At 49.4% G+C, this 14,303-nt stretch overlaps 1 protein-coding gene across 5 annotated transcripts in view; it reads left to right on the top strand.

The window, feature by feature from the left end:
* Nucleotides 1-14,303, top strand: part of COL22A1 (collagen type XXII alpha 1 chain) — a 260,776-nt gene that overhangs the window by 195,597 nt on the left and 50,876 nt on the right. For all 5 annotated transcript variants that reach the window (XM_023248206.2, XM_023248207.2, XM_019823180.3 and 2 more), the window contains exons 44-46: nucleotides 2,443-2,490; nucleotides 7,838-7,951; nucleotides 8,322-8,375. In XM_023248206.2, coding sequence (XP_023103974.2) covers nucleotides 2,443-2,490; nucleotides 7,838-7,951; nucleotides 8,322-8,375 — 216 coding nt within the window. The remainder of the gene's footprint in view (nucleotides 1-2,442; nucleotides 2,491-7,837; nucleotides 7,952-8,321; nucleotides 8,376-14,303) is intronic.

Genomic DNA, 14,303 nt, shown 5'->3' with positions numbered 1-14,303 from the left:
TCCTTATGGAGGGAGGACACAGGTGGCAGCCAGCACGGAAGGATGCAGAGGCATGGAGCACAGGGCTCCCCGTGTGTCTCCCCTGGAGGCCATGTGGGGAGAGCACTTCACTCCCCAGCAGTTTCCTGGGGTCGCACGGATGTGAGAGGGCAGCAGGTGCTCGGGGAAAGCATGGCATGTCGCCCAGAAGGGAAGCTCGCCCAGGCCCTACCAGGTGAGGAGTGTGAGGGCGTCGAGGTTACCCGTCAGGAACTGGCAAGGTCAGAGTGAGTGGGTTTGGACACCCCTGGCTGGCTGAGTTCAGCCTTTACTGCACGGTCCCAGAGCACTTCTCCGGCGCTGCACCCACAGGACTCCTGTGCTGGGCATCCCCGTCCAGGGTTGGGCCCCTCTGCACCTCTAGCGGGGACTCTTGGGCAGCGGATGGGTTGAGGGTGAAGCCCGTGGGGATCGAGGGAGGCAGGACAGGGTGGGGGAAAGGCAGTCTTGGCCTGACCCCATGGGGATCTGGATCTGTGAACGGCACCACGGCACTGTCCCACCTTGACACGAGGCCACTGTGTGTCACCCCTGTATGGGTCAGTCCTGCATTTCCAGCCTGCGTCCCCAGCAGCTGGTGGAGCGATACACGAGGAGGCGAGGAGGGCTCAGACTGGCCTAAGCACTTCCCACTGTCTGTTTGTCTACCTGTCCGGCACTCCTGGAATGATCCATGTATGAGTGACTCCTCAGAGGCCAGCCTGGCAGACGGCTAAGCACCTTGTGCCCACCCTCGGAAGGCACTGCACCCCACAGACCCGTTCCTGTCTGTTCTTATGTGACCTACCCCGAGAGGTTTATGGAAGAGGGTACAAGGCATTAATTAAACTCTTCCCTGAGGCCACGCTGCACCTAGACTGAACATCTGCTCCCTGTTCTGTCTCTCTGTGAGTGCTGCCTGGCTGTGTGGTCTGGTGTGGCCCGACTGATTACACAGGGGGCTCTCGTGACTGCGTGGAAACATCGCAGCTCATGCGATGCCAGCAGCATGCACATGTCCCGATTTGAACAGTATTAACTTCCCAGGGAAAAATATAAGGCTTCAGGATAAAACCTCTTTCTGCTTTTAAATTAAAGTTTTAATAAACAATATTGCAGAGGTAGGTCTTCCTGCAGAGGGTCTCGCTCAGAACGAGGGAGGTCTCGGCTTCTGTTGTAGCAGCCACACTCAAAGTGAGCTCTGCCTGTGGGGCTGGCACTGCCTGGGCACCTCCAAATCGGAGTCTGCCAGCCTTTGTCCTGGGTATCCACCTTGGGTCACAGTCCAGAGGGTTGATAGAGCACCTGTACCCAGGAGCCCGGGAGACCACACCCATCCACAGTCACTACCAAGGTTATCCTGGGCAAACGTACGTGGTGCCACCGACACATGGCTTTGGTTAGCCGCAGGGTGCGGCAGGAGCCCTGGAGGGTCAGGGAAAGGGGTTTGGTAGCCTGGAAAATGGTATTGGTGTCAGTGTCCCCAGGATGCTAGAGGTAATTCATAATTCATAAACTCGAACACAGACTTAATCAAAAGAATTCAGCAGTGTATGTTCACTTGTGGCCACAGGCTTCCCATATTATAGAGGAAAATCTAATACCTTCCCCTGGAGACTGGATTCTCTGGCACTCTTTCTCCATTGCAGAAGTTAGAAGTTTGCAAAATAACCATGTCCCTCTACTCCAGTTCTACCTAAGAATTCTCTCTTCCTTCAGTGGCTGCCTTTTAAGCATTGCTTTCCCTCCAGCTGTGTGTTCCTTATACCCCAGTATGAACCCAGCCTCCATCCCACCTTGGCCATAATCCTAACACAGCACACTCCAACTCAGTGGGTTTGACTGCAAATTTGGGGACCTGCAGACTTCTACGTACATACCTTCAGAGGCTCTGTAATTACCCCTGACTAATGAGATCTCCTTCCCAGAATTAGCACTCCTTCAACCCATAATGAAGGGTGAGGATTAGAATGCAATTTCAGTGGGGAGAGCTGGAAAAGTGGCTTTAAATTCATAGTGGGTTGTCAATGACTGATGGCAACGGCTCCTACCCATCTGGGGAATCCAGGACAGTGCCTCCCTTTGCCTTCCACAGCACCCATATGACCTATGAGGTTTTGAGGGGGGCGGGGAGGAGAGGCCACCAGGAGAACGGGCCAGCAGAAGGGGACTGGGGACCAGAAAGGCTGATGTCAGTCAGACTTGGTTAGGACTGACAGCCTGTATGGTGACCTCAGAAGTGACTTCTTCCCGTGCCACCTCGGCTTGGGACATACGCAGGGCTTTTTGCATGGTGTGCAGGGCACAGATGAGTTCTGCGTGATGGGGCGCACTTTGAAGCCCTTACACTGTCTGAGCTAGAATGGGATACACTGTGTGCACGTTCCTGTGTGTGTCCGTATTGACTTCTTTTTACTTTGGCAGGGGCCTTCTTCTCTACTGTCTCCAGGGGACATAAATCTCTTGGTCAAGGTAAAAGCATGAAGCAAATGTGCATGCGTTTTGAAAATGGTGATGGGGAGTTGGAGATCTCAGTAAGTTGTGGGGGTTTTTGTTTGAACAACCGTGTGTTAGTGTCAATGAGGCCAGCAGCAGTATTTGTTGAGAACTCCCTGTGTGCCCGGCGAGGTCCTAAATCCTGTGTCTCGTCTGGCAGCCACCAGCCATGGGTGTCAATTTAACTTTAAGTTAACTAAAATTAAATGCAATTAAAAATTCGGGTCCTTGGTCCCACTAGCCACGTTCCAACCACATGATGGCCAGATGTGGCTAGAGCCTGTCTTATTGGAATGACACAGATACACAGCATTTCTGTCCTCACAGAAAGTTCTCCTGTGCAGGGCTGTGCTAAATGCTGGGTGTGTATCTCTCTCTTCTACAATTGCTCTAGGAGGTTGGTACCGTTTGCATTGTAGGTTGGCATGTAAGGAGCCTGAGACCCTGAAGGTCGGTGTCTTTCTAGGAATGCAAAATCCAGTCCTCGCTGATTTCAGAGACTGACCTCTAACCCCACACAGGCTGTCTCTCGTGTTCTGAACAGGGGGCCGTAGGCAGAGTCAGGCAGCTTGGGTGTGCGTCCTGTCAATGCAAGGGCCAGGGTATGGGTGCAGGGAGGTGAAGGCCGCTGCTGGGCCCCTTGGCCGGGAGGAGACCAGATCTGGGTTCAGACTTAGATGGTTTTCAGAACCTGTCCATCTTGTCCATGAGTGCCGAGAGCCCTGAGAAGCTGGACATCCCTCTGCTGAGATTGAGCCAACACCACTAGGTGTCCAGGTACCTGACCAAGGGCCTCGGGCCTTAAATGGTGGAGGCCAGGACAGGCTGTGAGCAAGACAGATGCGTAAGGTCTGTGCTTCAGAAAGAACAGTCTCACTGCAGTGAGTGGGGAGCACCCTTTTCCTGGCTCTGTGTCAAGCCTTTGTCTTAATTTAGGGTGAAGCTTGGCATTTGTGTGATCAGCCTCTTCCTCACTTCCTGCATTCCAAACACTTGGGTGATGTCAAAACAAACGAACAAACAAACAAAACAGAGTTCATGTCTGAGAGCAAGGGAGGAAAACAAAAGGGAAAAGAAGACCTTTCCAGAAGCCTGAGATTTGTAATCTCTGTATACATTGAGATGCCTTGATAGAAAGTTATACATTTTATTTTTTTTAAAGTAGTAGGAGAAAGTCTTTCCTGATTTTAATTGACAAGAGAAAGCTTTTTTCACAGTCAAGGACATGACAAGAAATCATTACCTATTGATTCAATTCCTTGTTTATCGCAGGGTTTTATGAGCCTAAATCATTTCTCATAATTCCATTGCTCTAGCAGGAGCTGGGTTTGCATCAGCCCTGTCCCTCCCCTGCAAGGATTTCTACCTCAAGACGTCCCAGCCTTTCTGCCAATGATAACAGTAATGTGGAGCCTCATGCTTTATGGCTACAGCATTGAAAATGACATTTAGTCAGCTTGGTGTTCCTTACCTGCTACAGGGTGCAGCTGTGTTCATCAGAGCAGCTGGGCACCCCAGAAGGAAGTGGGCACCCACACTCAGGGTGGTGCCTGAGGCTCCCTGGAGCCATGGAGCTGCACTTTGCCTGGAAACCCTGTAGACAACAGCCTGGGGCCAAGTGGGTTTGCCCAGGTCAGCAGAGTGTACTATTATCGTTCCCTACTTTATAGCAGGTTAAAGACTGCTGGTCTGGGCCAGGTGGCTGGTGGAAAGTCCCTCCCTTGCTGAGAAGGCACCTTTTATTGCAGAATATTTATCTCTGCCCCCAGGAATTTATACCATCACATATTTCATTCTCATAGTTGGAAAACTGCCTGGGTAGAAAGTTCATCTCCTAAGAGTCCTGGTTAAATGAACTTCCACAATTGGATGTGTGCCCAGCAAGGTCATCCTCAGGATATCTCCATCAATCAGATGGCTCCCTTGGAGAAATATTATTTCATCTGATCTTCACAAACAACCCAGTGGGTGGGCGCTGTTACGTCTGCATTTTACCAAGGAGGAGGTTGAGCCCAGCTGGGGAAGGCACTTTCTTGTTCAAGGTCACAGAGCTGGATGATGGCAGTGCTGAGACCCAAACCTAGTGTGGCCAGCTGCAGGCCCCTGTGTTTAACGCCCCTGTCATCTGACTTCATCTTGCATGGGCCAGGGCTTGTGACAGCTACCTGATAAAGTACAGATAGGTGGGGAGTTTCCTGCCTGTCACCTGGAGCTTGGACGGGTAGGCTGCACGGTGGCCCTTCGGCAGGGATATTGCAGCAAGGATTCAGGTATCTGGCAAGAGGTTGGGTAAGATGACCTGGAGGTTCTCTCTACTCCTGGAAAGCAACAACTGCTTTCTTCACAAAGCAAGGTCTGTGGCATTCCTCCCTTTGGTAGGCATTTTCTGGTGCATTTACCTGCTGTACTGTACCCTGCTGACTACCAACCCAGTGAGCTGGGTTTGATGAAAACATCCCAGACAAAAGAAAGGGGGTAGAGACCAGAGGGAATCAGCATTTACAGACCCCACACAAAGAACCCTGCAACACAACTGGGGCTCTGCCTGCATTATTTCATTTAGATATTGTAACAATCCCCTAAGGAAGGAGAATGATCCTACGATAAGGGAATGGATTCAAAGGCATTGAGTGAGTTGCCTGAACAGCTCGGTTAAGTAGAGAAGTTGGCAGCCAGTATTGATGACCAAGGGCATCTTATCGGAAGATGAGGCAAGACAACAGATTCAGGGAAGGAAAGACTAACAGAAATCGCAGGGGTACATTAGCAGCTAGATTCGTTGTGCTGTCACCATGTGCCAGGCATGGCGTCAGGCATTTTTCATGCATTATCTTGTTTATTTCTCACCAGACTTTGAGGTCCTCTGTTCACAGATTAGGAGGCTGAGACTCAGAGGGGTAAAGCCAGGATCCCAGGTGGGCAGAGGCTTCGTGTGGTCTCTTGCAAACAGAACCCTATTTAGTCTCAAGGCATTTGGGGTAGCCCAGGGCCGGGAAAAACCGGGGGTCCCAGGGGCCAGAGTGAGCATAGATGCGACTGCAGGTTGGGGGGCTGCTCTCACTGTGTTCCCTGGATTCCTGGACTGGGTCAGTGTGGTAAGTCCAGCCCCCACACTGTTAGGTCTGGGGACCTGCTACAACTCATCTTCAATGAGCCATCCTACACAGAATCTGTGACGAAGACAGACCCAGGCTGCGAGCCCTCCAGAAATTGGAAAGAAATAGGGAGGCGGGGAGATTTTATATTAGGTAGATACAGATAACCCCTTCGTGGTGTGGATCCCACCACAAAGAATGGTTCCGGATCACCACTGTGTCCACCAGTGCCTCCAGCCACAGCTCAGTGGGCAGAATCTCTGGTGCCCCCAGGTTAGCCCCATTCCCACAGAGCATACACCCATCGCTGCAGAGCTTCATAGAGATACCTCGTTTGAAAGAACCACAAGACAAGGTCTAGGAATAGGGGATTTCCTCCCGAATCTGCTATTCTTCCAAACAAAACACACCAGCCAAAACCAGTATACTTTGGTTTGTGTCTTTCACCTTCACTCCGTACACCCCAACATTTGGCACTCCCCAGCCTTTAGAAAACATTCAACCAGCGGCTCAGACCACCTGCTAAAAGAAGATGGCACAGGACGTCAAAAGGTCAGAGGGTCAGTAGGGCAGTTGGGTTGGTTAGTTCATTTACTTATTGAACTCGCGATGGGCAGGAGGCTCTTTGCTCTGAATTGGACATGTAAAGATAAAGCAACTCTACCTCTGTCTCTGAGAGCCCACACCTTCTTTTTGCGTGGTGGGGAAGGGACGGACCTGTACACGGACCACGTCAGCAGCGAGGCAAACACTTCAATAGCAGGAGTTCCTGGGGCTGTGGGAGCGAGAGTCAGAAGCAGTCCCCCATCTGAAGCAATCAGGAAGGCTTCTTGGTGCAGGAGATTTCTAAATACTCTTCAAAGGTTACATACGAGGGGCGCCTGGGTGGCTCAGTCGGTTAAGCATCTGACTCTTGATAACTGGTTCAGGTCATGATCATGTGGTTCCTGGGATTAAGCCCTGCGTCAGGCTCTACACTGAGCATGGAACCTGCTTGGGATTCTCCGTCTGTCTCTCTCTCTCTGCCCCTACCCCACTTACGTTCTCTCTCTCTGTCTCTCTCAAAGTAAACATTTGTTTAAAAGGTTGAGTAGCAGTGAAGCAAATGAAAGGAAAGTAAGCCATTCAGAGTTGCTTTTGTGAGTCAGAGACCATCCTGAGTTAGAGACCAAGAAGAATGCTCAGTTACCCACACTGTCACCTTTAGTATGCACACGTGCAGCTGCCACGGGCCTGTGCACACGCCTCTGGTGGAGCAATCAGAAGGCTGTGGTTGGTGCATTTGTTTTGTGCCGATGGACGCCATGTAAGCGTGAACTCTTCAAGATACGTACTCACCGGGTCTCAAAGCAGAAAGGTGTGGAGCCCAACTGGATGCTTCGCAAGTAGTTTTGCACTGAGGGAGTCACTGAGTGCAGGCATGAATTGAGGCTACTACCTAAATGCACTGGGAATGATCTCACATTATTCTAAGTGCCTCCTCTGTATGATCTCATCCAATCTTTGTCACACGAGGGGAGGGAGGATTGCACAGAAACTAGCAGGACTCTGGGATAGGACACAGGCTACAGTGTGGTCAAGCCAGTGAGTTTTATTTGCTGCACACTGCACTCCAAACTGCAAGGTCTTGGGATGACACAGACAAATTAGAAATAATGTTCCCTGGGCTCAGAGGACTTCAGAATCATGCCAAGGACATCACTCACCTGCCTCAAAGCAGTAGAGCAAAGGTCAATTCCTAGGACAGTTTATGAAATGCTTGCTTTGGACAAAGAACAATGCCAGGTGTGTGTGGTCACATTGGGTGTGTGCCCATTGCTTCCTTTGTTCGACTGCTTTGTGTACAAACCACTTAGGCAAACGCACAAGACAGAGAACTTGGCTTCCAGCTTGGTTCTGTCACCAGCTTCAGAGATGGGACATGTTATTTTGTAAGAATACTAAATGTTTGCATCAAATCTGTAATGTTATTAAATGCTCACAGGGAGTGGCGTACTTTTGACATCATTGTTGTGGGCTCCACTTCGAGCAGTCTGGCTGGCTAGAAGTAGAGAGAAGGGAGGGAATAATCCAGATGTATCAGTACTAAAATCTAATTTAAGATTAAGAGAAAAATGCAAAGTTAGACACAAATGCTCTGGGTAATGACTCGATCCACCTGTTTGCTTTTATATCACTTGCACGTGTCTCCTTTTGCTCTACCAGTAACTATTACTTACTGTCCCCAGGATGTGTGCAATGACTGCCCTCCAGGCCCCCCGGGCCTTCCTGGTCTGCCAGGTTTTAAAGGGGACAAAGGTCTCCAGGGAAAGCCAGGGAGAGAAGGCACAGAAGGGAAAAAGGTAAGGAGAAAGGGGGAAACTTTGTCCTTGTCACCGCGATGAAATGTATCATCTTTGGAGATCACAGCCCTGCCTTTCTGGTACAGATGTGGGGGGAGCCTACTCAAGGGTGTGAATATGGGAGGCAGGGGGTCATCTTGGGGACTGGCCACCCCATTAGACATGGGCTATGCCCATGAATGCATGGTCACACTCAGTACTGCCACCTGCCCACACCCTTTGCTCAGACATGCTGGATGGAGGCAGGAGACAGAAATTTCAGCGGGAAATCAGTGAATAGGTGTGTCAGGGCAGCAGCTTGCTGGTGACTCTGGGTATAAGCTCCAGACACTGATTCTTACTGGGTTTTTTTTTCCTGTTCCTGCTACAGGGAGATGCTGGGCCCAGGGGCCTCCCAGGGCCTCCAGGAATCGCTGGACCACAGGTCAGTGAGCCATCATTGACACTGAGTGCATCCTTTCTGCTCATGTCACTGGTTAATCCAAGTTTGAGGAAGAGTAATGTCCAGTGTGAAGGAATAATGGTTTTAAAACAATGACACCCACATTCAGGGTCTAACCATGGCTCCGACTCTCTCAGTGACCTTGGGAAGGGGCACTTGAACTTCCTGAGTCTCAGGTTACTCCTCTACAAACGCCTCAGTGGTTGAATAATGAAGTGAGCTAGGGGGTTGGAATGGGGAGTCCTCACTGGTTAAGACAGGAGCTTTGGGGTCAGAGGGCTCTGAATTTGAATACCAGCCCTGGGTCGAGTCAGAGCTGTGTGGTCTCAGGCAAAATCTTTAACCCTCTGGACCTTAATTTCACCACCCAATAATAGAAAGAATAAAAGCAGCATCAGGGGGCACCTGGGTGGCGTGGTTGGTTAAGCGTCGAACTCTTGATCTCAGCTCAGGTCTTGATCTCAGGGTCATGGGTTCGAGCCCCATGTTGGGCTCTGTGCTGGGTGTGAAGCCTATTTAAAACAAAAAAACAAAAGGAACTTCAGAGATTTGTTAGAATTGGACGATGTAATGCACAAAAAGAACTAGTCACTCAGTAAATAACCTCATTAGGCAAGTGCTGTGCCAGTGTGAGTGAGTGTTACTACCACTCACAGGAATGACGAGGCACCCATCTAAAATGGGCAGGGAAGCTCTGTGCTTTCATAAAGCCAGGGAGACCAGCCCGGGAAGAAGGAGCTGTGATCTCGGCCATAGAACAGGAGGGGAGGCTCTGGCAGCCGAAAACAGTTGTCTGGGCTGTGTATTTGAGCTCCTTGTGGTGATGGTACATAGCTCTAAGCACGAGAGACTGTGTGAGTGCAGACGTGGGGCCAGGAGGGGAAGAGAGCTGACCCTCCACCCTCAGTCACCTTCCCCCACCGTCAGTGCCCCTGGGGGCTGTCTGTAATCACTACCTTGGGGACCCTGTGCTGTTGCAAGCTATGCACGCTACCCTACCCTGACATTCAGGAGCAAATGTGTCACTGTGTCTCTTCCTGTGGCCTGGCTGGGACATGGCGTGGCTTGTCTGACATGAAATTCAGCAGAAAATTGTCAGTAGGAGAGAGCGAGCTCAGGAGCCAGACCTCTGGGGTTGGCATTCCCACTCAGCAATGACCTTGGGCTAGCTTCTTACTTTTGCCCTTCCCTTTCCTGCTGACAAACTGAGAGGTATAAAAGCAGTCACCTTCTAGGCCTGTGGCCCTGAGAACTGCTGAGGGTGCCCCCACCAGGCCTGGCACTATGCAGGCCCAGCACCAACCTGCTTCTCCTGTTTTTTTAGCCCGTGGGGTCACAGCAGTGACAGGGCCGGGACTGGGGTGAGGACCTGGACGTAAGATATAAGAGAAGCCCAAAACCTCAGTAACCAAGATAAATAGGACTTTAGTGCAATATTTTAAAAAGTTTAGAATTAGCACAGTTGATTCACAAGGAACAAAATGTCACTATTTTATTTTTAAGTTTTTTTTAAGTTTATTTAGAGAGAGAGAGAGAGAGAGAGAGAGAGAGAGAGAGAGAGAATGAGTGGGGGAGGGGCAGAGAGAGAGGGAAAGAGAGAATCCCAAGCAGGCTCCTTGCTGTCAGCACAGAGCCTGATGCGGGGCTTGATCTCATGAACTGTACCATCATGACCTGAGCTGAAATAAAGAGACTTTTAACTGACGGAGCCACCTGGGCACCCCAAAATTTTCAATAAAGATGGGACCTAACCCTACACTTGAACCATTCACCTTCCTTAAACCCCTAATCCCAGCCCTGTGGGAGCCCCATTTATTTACATTTGTATAGTTTGTTCATCTTGGATTATTTGGCACTGATTTTGACTTTGAAGAACACAGCATTGGACTATTATTAATTTTGGATACTGAGCTTTCCAGAGCTCCTTACATGTTACACCCAGGCCAAGTGCTCACTTGCCTTGCTCCAGGGTCAACTCTGAAAATGGGGTTGGACCTCTTATTATTATATTAGAAGGCAAGGAAGCCAACACTGCGGGGTAACAGCAGGGTGCTCCCTGGAACAGTTGGGCATCAGGATGGCAAACATCCAGATTTCCCAGGCCTGCCTGACAGGCTAAGACATAGAGTGTTTGTGATCCATAGACTTTGTGAAGTCTTACAGCGTTTTGGCATACCCAGGGCTCTTGCTTTAGGAACTACAGCTATCAGGTTTCAGTGTAGATGGAATAAGAGATTTTTTCTTGGGCAGTGTTAGTTGAGAGACACCCATAAAGTGTAGCATCACCTGTGCTATTTACCCTGAATTACTCCCCCTTTCTGGGGTCATCAGCTGGGGCTAAACTCCTTGCCTGGAGGATTCTGCAGGCTAGTTTCAACTGATCCTTAAGTAACCTTTGCTGTCAACTCACAGGCTGCTGGGTTTAGCCTCTGCTGAGGAATGGCTTTTTATGCAGAGAAACAAAAGCAAATCAATTAAACAGATAAGGAGTTCCCTCCACTAAGTAGGGATTGTTTTCTTTATCGGCCCAATCCCACTTGAAGTGCTGGTGTCTTGGGACAATGGCTCTGCCTTTGTTCCTTGATAATTCGCTTCTAGAGAGGGTTTGTTCCTTTACATATTCAGAGAAAGCCAAAGAATGCTTCCACCCAGAAAAAGAACAGAAATTAGTGCTGCAGCTGAAAGACAGGGTTCTAGCTGTCTCCACTTGGGAGTCCATCATGACCTTGAGAAGTTGGCAGGTGTTAGGGTCCACCCTACATAATGAGCTCCCAGGCAGTTACAGTGGGCAGCATACGCAGTATGCTCAGGTTACCTGCTTTACAATATCATCTCTTGCAATGGTCAGCATCATGCTAGGAGGTACACATATTGTCCCATTTTACAGATGAGGAAGCAGAGGCTTAGCAAGATTTAAATGCCAGTACTACCAAACTACTAAGTGATACTGCAGAGGGGAATCCCTGCTGGCAGGACTCAAGGACCTCCTACCCCCGTTAGTATCCCCTAGGGGTTTAACCCTAGTAATATTAGGACCAACTCCAGCACCAAGGACAGCTCCTGGTGGGGCGGAGGCTTCCCCTTACCACCACCTACTGTTGGGGAAGTGAGTCACAGAGGAGTTAAATAGCTCATCTGAGGATTCACAGGCTTGCCTTGATTCTTGGCTTCAAACCCAAGCCACTCCATGCTCGTTATTCATCCCACTCCACTCTCCAGAAAACAGACGGGAGGACTGTTTCATTTTCTCTCGCTTATCAAACAAGATCTCAGCTTGACCTGCAGACATGAAGATGAATTTGTACACTGAAAATGCTACCAGTGGCTGAGCACTTACAAATATTTTCTCGTTCTTTCGTAGCCAGATGTCCCTGTGTTCACTGGTCATGTGCATCACCAAGGGCATTTGTTTGTCTGTTTGCATTTGCAATCCTGCATCTGGGAAATCAGCTTCCCTAAGATTTATCTTGCAGATTTGCAGCGGCTCTGACTGCTGGCTGGACCTGGGGAGGTCACTGTCATGATCAATTACAGCTTCATTCTAGAGCTTTCATACTGCACAAAACATTGACTTTCAGGGATGGGGTCTGGGGATAGTGGCAATTTATTTGACTTTTCTGAATCGAGGGTCTTTCGTCTCTAAAAGAAGAACCATATGGCCTATTTCACAAAGAGGATGTTGAGGATTAAACAGGGAGGCATTTACAGGGCATCAGGCGTGGTACCAGCTGGGTACAAGGAAGTGCTGGGTACATCTAACTGTAAGTGGTCCTCCTAGTGGTTTCTCTGTTTGAATGAATAACAACTGTAGCAAAGGGTCAGTAGAAGAGTAAATGGCTTGAAGGAAAATAATGCCATTGGGCAAAGTGTTACTTAGGAAGGCCACCTGGAAGAGGTGATTGTAGTTGCATTGGAAAGTGAGGCAGGGATGTGCCAGGCGTCCTGGGGGACGGGTTTTCTAGGCAGTGAGATAGCCCATGGGAATCCAAGGACAGGCCTTATCCTGCTAGTAGCAGAGACTTCGTTAATTTGAGAAAGTTTAGGCCCTGCCCTCAACAGTCTGTAAACCCCTCGAGAGAACTGCCTTTTTGGTAGATTCACAGAAACCCACATCCTTAGAGCAGCCCCTGGTAGGAACATACCCTCTAAGTAGTTGTTACATCGTGTGCTTAGCACACGGTGACGTGGAAGAAATGTAATTAAAACCGAAACAGAATCTCCTCCCAGTCCAGAAAACCTCTCCACGAAGGTGGAAGAGAAGGAAAACAGTCCTGTTATTGAGTAAACATGGCTGCAGAGGGTGAAGCACGTCAGGCAGAAATCTCCCTCTGTCCTGCAGCCAGGCAGCTGCACCTGCGGTGTGCAAGTCCTCAAGACCAACAATAACCGGGTCTCAAGTAAGAGGACTTCATAGCACCAGGTGTCACGTACGTTCATCCTAAATTTTTCTGGCAATTCGGTGATCGTCTGTGTTAGTCAGCTTTAAAGAAAGGAAAAACGGGCTGTCCGTCTTAATGACGGGAAGTGTTCTGCAACTTGGAGCAAGGTGCCTGGCTTTTCAGTTGGGCTCCCTTCCCCACAGAGGCTTTGAGACCGAGACCGAGGGGGGGAAGTGCTCTCTTTCTGGATGATTGATTACATTTCAAAGGGATGGTTGCCAGGTCCTTGAGAGAGACATTTCTGAATCCTAGATCTGGCAGGACTTATTTAGCTGTTAAAAGGATTTACATACATTTCAAAGAGAAAGAACCCTACAGTGACAAGTTTTCTGAAGTAAATGCTGTAAGAAAAAGGTTTGGGGAGAGAATCTCTTCCCTTCTGTTCATGGGGAGATTTAAGCCCTTACAATGACTCTGAATAAAGATCATCTAAGAGAACTGAGCTAGTAATGAACTAGCAATCTCCCTAGAATATAAAGTCCAGGTGGGCAGGGACTGTGTTGTTGTTTTATTGGTTGCTGTATCTCCAGTGCTTAGAAAGGTTCCTGGAGCATGGTGAGTCAGACTTCTAGACTATAGATGCTATGTTCTTGACATTAGAAAACCCGTGGGGCAAGGTGTCATGCCCAGGAAAATAGCCGGAAAAGTAACTTGGGCAGGGAGAGACAGTTTGAATACAGACAGATCTGCATTAGAGTCCCAATCTTGCCTTTCATTAGCTGTGTGACCTCAGGTGAATGACTTAACCTCTCTGGTCTTCAGATTTTTTTTCAATCTATACACTCTGGTAATAACCCCCACCTCCTAGAGTAGTCTTTACTGACCACGTTACATAACACAGGGGTGCCTCGGTGGCTCAGCCTGGGTGGTTCAGGTTGAGCGTCCTACTCTTGGTTTTGGCTCTCACGGTTCATGAGTTCAAGCCCTGCACTGGGCTCTGCCCTGACAGTGCGGAGCCTGCTTGGGATTTTCTCTCTCTCCCTCTCCCTCAGCCCCTCCCCAGCTCATGCTGTCTCTGTCTTAAAATAAATTAAGAAACTTAAAAAATAAATACATAAATTAGATAACACAGACACGTTGAATATTTTTTGCATCAGCTCAGGATATAAACAAACAAACCAACCAAAAATACACAAAATGGGATCTCATGTGGGAAGGGCCCAGCAGCATGCGGGGTGGGGGGGGGGAGGGGGGTGTTGGGGGAGGGGGGTGCGGGTAGAGGCTCGGTAAATGTCAGTCCTCTCTTCTGGAAGGAAGTGAGTCAGGGGTGGGGGTGGCTGTGTATGCTTTGATCCTTAGCTGCAGCGGAGAAGGAGACAAGGACAACTGTGGAGATCCTTGAGCTGCTGACATTTTCACTGCTGGGACTTGAAGGTTGAAACCACCCTAAGCCCAGACTGAGGACTGGGATTTGAAAAGGAACCATTTACTTTTAAGGCAGTTGTCCTGAATGTCAGAGAAGCCGTGTGCT

This window comes from Felis catus, chromosome F2 (genome assembly GCF_018350175.1).
Source record: "Felis catus isolate Fca126 chromosome F2, F.catus_Fca126_mat1.0, whole genome shotgun sequence".
Taxonomy (NCBI): domain Eukaryota; kingdom Metazoa; phylum Chordata; class Mammalia; order Carnivora; family Felidae; genus Felis; species Felis catus.
This window is presented reverse-complemented; position numbering and strand designations above follow the sequence as displayed.